The 4,290-nt window shown below is 58.9% G+C and overlaps 1 protein-coding gene across 6 annotated transcripts in view; it reads right to left on the bottom strand.

Annotated features, from left to right (window-relative positions):
- The window catches only part of LOC124231864 (ral guanine nucleotide dissociation stimulator-like), a 5,578-nt gene extending 1,294 nt beyond the window's left edge, over nt 1-4,284 (bottom strand). The window contains exons 1-7 of one of the 6 annotated variants that reach the window (XM_046648867.1): nt 4,003-4,284; nt 3,493-3,860; nt 2,518-2,733; nt 2,061-2,164; nt 1,489-1,558; nt 358-423; nt 30-259 (exon numbers count right to left, since the gene is read on the bottom strand). In XM_046648867.1, coding sequence (XP_046504823.1) covers nt 233-259; nt 358-423; nt 1,489-1,558; nt 2,061-2,164; nt 2,518-2,733; nt 3,493-3,860; nt 4,003-4,210 — 1,059 coding nt within the window. In that variant the 5' untranslated portion in view covers nt 4,211-4,284 and the 3' untranslated portion in view covers nt 30-232. Of the gene's footprint in view, nt 1-28; nt 427-1,488; nt 1,559-2,060; nt 2,165-2,517; nt 2,734-3,492; nt 3,861-4,002 lie in introns of those variants that run through there. The other 5 variants (XM_046648866.1, XM_046648865.1, XM_046648864.1 and 2 more) reach the window with 5 other exon arrangements.
- Nucleotides 4,285-4,290: the final 6 nt, after the last annotated feature.

Raw genomic sequence — 4,290 nt, 5'->3', positions numbered from 1 at the left:
CTCAGCCTCCTGGCCCAGCCCAGGGTCCCCACATGGAGTAGCCTCAAACCCTTCATAGCTGGCCCTCAATCCCCACCCCTCACCCTCCAAGAACACCAGACTCCTCCTGGTCACCTCCCAGGGCCTGCTTTTGGCTTGTCACAGGGCCTTTGATCCTGGGCCCCTCCACTCTCCTGACCCATCCTGCTGCAGCTCCCCAGGCCCTCCTCCTGGTCACTTCTAGGGGCAGGTGTCAGGCTCTGTGGCGACAGGAGGAGGGCTGCAGGAGGAAGGCCCCCTCTCTGAGTTGGAGCCCCCAGCTGGGAGGGCAGAGACCCCTCCTCTGACCTTGGAGCCCCTCCCCACAGGCGCACTCACCTTCTGCTGCTGCCTCTTCCGGCCTCTCTGGAGGGTCCTCAGCAGGGTGGCAAACTTGGACGGCTGCTTCTGCCAGGATCAGGGACAGGGTCAAGGAGGCCATCCTCCCCTCACCCCACTTCTCCTCAGCCCCTCTGACCTCAGCCCTGGACGTCTGAATCAAGTCAGCTGGTACCAATGCTACTCCATCCTCCAGCATGCTCTGATTCTAGAACAATCCCAGCTCCAACACTCTTGCTGTATGACCTTGGACCTAAGGCCTGTCCTCCTTGAGTCAGCCTCCTCATCTGGAATGTGTGACAACTCCACCTACCTCGCAGGGTCTCCTGAGGACTCAGCGTCAGTGACGGTCTGCATGGTTCTGGCTCTCACCCCACCCGGCGTGAAAGGGTGGGGTGGGGCTGACAGGACACTTTGGTTTTTCTTTCATGGGAAGACTACGAGGTCCACTCAGGAAAGATCCACTGAGCACCACCAGTTTCCTGGACGCTTCTCAAAAGCCACCTGGGCACCAGTTACTGCTGACTAGGACCCAGGTGAGGTTCCTGACAGGGACAGACTAGCAGCGACTGTGGTAGGGCCAGTGGGGAGTCAAACATGCACACACATCTGTCATGCTCCAGTCACTCCGACTCAAGGCTGGGCAGCCCATTTGACCACCTGGCCTGGGGTAATGCCTGGCAGTGCCCATCCCGAGGGCAGGCAGGGTGCCCTCCTCATGGAGAAATGGTGAAGACAGAAGGAGCAGTGGGGGCCTGGCTTCCTAAAGACACAGTGAGCTGGTTCAGGGAAGAAACATACCCCCGCCCACCCCATCCACGCAACAGCCTGGAAGAATCTAAGTGCTGAGAGCGTGGACCAAAATGGAAGCCAGCCCCTGCTCAACCAGCCAGCTCAGCATCCCCACCTGGATCAGCCCAGACACCCCCAATTCCTGCCATGACCAGGGCTTCCCAGCCCACAGACACCTCCCCCACCTGCCCATGGACCAAACAGACCCCATCTTCCTGTTCATCCAGGGAAGACTGGAATTGTCCACAGAAACTTCAAGGGAGAAATTACCGTCCACATCCTGCCTGTCCCCGTTTCCCCCACCCCGCCTCTCCCTCCACACTCCAGCCTCCACTCTACCTTGATGAGCAGCTCCCAGCTCAGGGTGTTGTCCTCATCACAGAGCTTTTTAAATTTTCGGCAGCTCTTCCTGAGAGGGGAAAGGAGGAAGGAGAAGCTCAGGAACAATGGGGCAGGGGGCATAAGAGCAAGTCCCTTCTCCATGAGAATCTAGAAAATCCAAACTGCCTGGATGAGGATTTTTGCGGGGGTCCTCTAAGCACTGACGTAGCCATGGGACTGCAGAGGGGGCTCTCATGTTGGTCACCTGGGGCCGCCACTCCCTTTTCTATGGAGCAGCTGTATTTTGACCAGTTAGGGTTTCCACTGGGCACAGAGTTCTGTGGCTGTATGGCAAACACTTGAAAATCTCCACTTTGGTTCAACCCACTATGTGACATCTAAGCAACTTGAGTCCTGAAGCAGAACTGGTGGCCTAAGTTGCCAGTGAGGATCAGGGACACTGCACACCCACCCAGGCCCTGTGCCCAGGGCTTACTGCCACCCAGGAAGCCCCAGCCGACGAGAGGGCAATGGCAGACACGTGGGAGCTCCCTCCTCCCCCTGGTCCTCCTGTGGAGAGGCCTCCCCACCTGGACACTTTCCCCCAGGTCTTGTTCAGTCTGTATATGGGCATGCTCTGCAGAGCCGAGACGATGGCGTACAAGGAGGAAAAGTTCCTCAAGGCTTGGCACTCCTGAGGAGGGAGAGGAGGAGCTGGGAGGGGAGCAGGAGCCCTGTCTGCTCTGGCTTCAGTCCTCCTCCCTTCCACTCACCCCTCCTGAGTGGGACAGATGCCCAGGGTGCCAGGGAGGGTACAGGTGGACCAAAGAGTAACACTTCCAGGAGGAGGAATTTTGCTCAAAACAGGAAGGAGCCAGAGAGGAAGTGAGCATCCCACCACTGGGACATGCCAGTCAAGGTCAGCGGGCCCTTGGCAGGAAGGACCTAGCAACTGTGCCGGGGCTTAGAGTACAGCCTTCAGTCCTGAGAGCTGATCAAGGAGAAGGGGCAGTTCCATGGCTCTGGAGAGGGTCTCCCCCTGCATACCCTGGCCACCTCGATCCACCGCTCCAGGACCTTGGCCCTGCCCTGGGCCGTCATGTTTGGGTCCCCAAGGCAGGACGTCATGACACAATTTGCTACTCTGTTGAACTGCACCACGGTGGCCCGGACGGTGGGTGCCACGTTCTCATGTCCAGGCTGGTTTCTTTTGCCCCAGGTGAAGCCCAGATACTCAGAGGGCACGACGTTCTTGAACAATTCCTGGTGAAGAGGGGGAGAGTCACTCAGCCCTGTCACAGCCCAGCTCAGTGTCCAGGCAGGAGTCACTGGTCTAAGCTGGGGCTCAGGAGGCTGAGCATGTGTTCTCAGCCTGGTGGGAGCCCCTGGCTTTCATTGTTCTTCCACTGAGAGCACCCAGCACAGGAGGACCAGGGACTCGAGACTGTTGGGGAAAAGGCAGGAGCATTTGCACCCAGCCCAGCCCCACGAACTGCAAGCTCCAGAGGGCTGCTCCACTTGGCACCTCCCAAGGGGGCATCTTCCTGCATCCTGAGCATCCGCTGGTCCCAGTCCCCATTCCGCTGCACATTCCCCTGTGCCAGCTACACCCACGGGCTTTGTCAGGTTGTCTCCCTTTTAGTTAAGTACACGTCAGGTGCATCACAAGTGCTGAGGCTGCTGAGCCTCCAGGGCAGATGGCTGGACCGCCCGAGTTCCTGGCTGCACACAGTGCGTTCTCCTCCCCCACCTCTCGGGCCAGGCCCCACCGGGCTTGCTCTGTGTTCTACTTCACTCAATGTGCTCAGCCACTCTGTGCAGCGGGTCCTCTTGGTCCCCATCTCTACAGCGTGAGGGTGGAACATGAAGGCTGGGGAGTTGCCCAGATCCCAAGGTTGGGAAGCGGTGGAGCTGGGATTTGGACCCAGGTCATAGGAGTCCCCAAAGGCAAAAGCAAGTCTGGGGCAGCTGATGGCAGAGGGATGGCCTGCCCCACCCCGACCTGAGAGCCCAGGTGCTCACCGCGTCAATGACCGTCAGCTGTTCTGCCACCTCCCTTGGGGAGAAGGCCATGAGGCTAGGCTTTCCATCGGGCTGCTCCTTCCTGGTCACTCGCCAGGGGTGGGAAGCCTCTGGAACTGGAGCTGATTCTGCGTCTGTTACTGGAGTCTGAGGTGGAAATCCCAGCATACCCCTAGGTCCCGTTGAGTCCAGTTCAGGACCTGCCACTTGGGCTGGGGCTGCTGATGGCACTCGCTCCGGGTCTGGAGCAGCTGATGGCTCCAGCGCTAGGAGTGATGGCAGAAATAGAACTGGACTTCCGTCCAGCTCCAGAGGTGGCCCCTTTTCTGCCTCTGCCGCTGGCAGAAGTGCTGGAGCTGGGGCAGGAGCTGGAGAAAGACAAAGGGTCAGCTACATAAGTTGCTTTCCATGTGCCTTTCCCCAAACAGGAAAGATCCCACTGTCTTTAAATGAATCCCCAGTCATGACGCACCCACTGGGGTAGTCTTCCAAGCCTACGGTCTCCCTTACCCTCTGTCTCCAACTCAGTGGCCTGGAAAAGATCCACCTGGATGAGAAAAGGGGTGGCCTGGTGCTTCAGGACTGAGCCAGGCAAGAGGTCCTGTACATACGCCAACGTCAGCTTGATCCCGGAGTGGTGCAGCATCTGCCACATATCCTGGGAGTTCTCCTGACGCCAGGGGCCCCAGGTAGGAGAGAGAGCACTGGGGAGAGCCATGTGTGAAGAGAGTCACAGGCCTGGCCTGCTGTTCCACACTGTGTTCCCACAGCACCTTCTCTGTGCCTGAGCCCCAGAGG

The sequence above is a fragment of the Equus quagga genome, unplaced genomic scaffold, assembly GCF_021613505.1.
Source record: "Equus quagga isolate Etosha38 unplaced genomic scaffold, UCLA_HA_Equagga_1.0 HiC_scaffold_10047_RagTag, whole genome shotgun sequence".
In the NCBI taxonomy this organism is placed as follows: Eukaryota; Metazoa; Chordata; class Mammalia; order Perissodactyla; family Equidae; genus Equus; species Equus quagga.
This window is presented reverse-complemented; position numbering and strand designations above follow the sequence as displayed.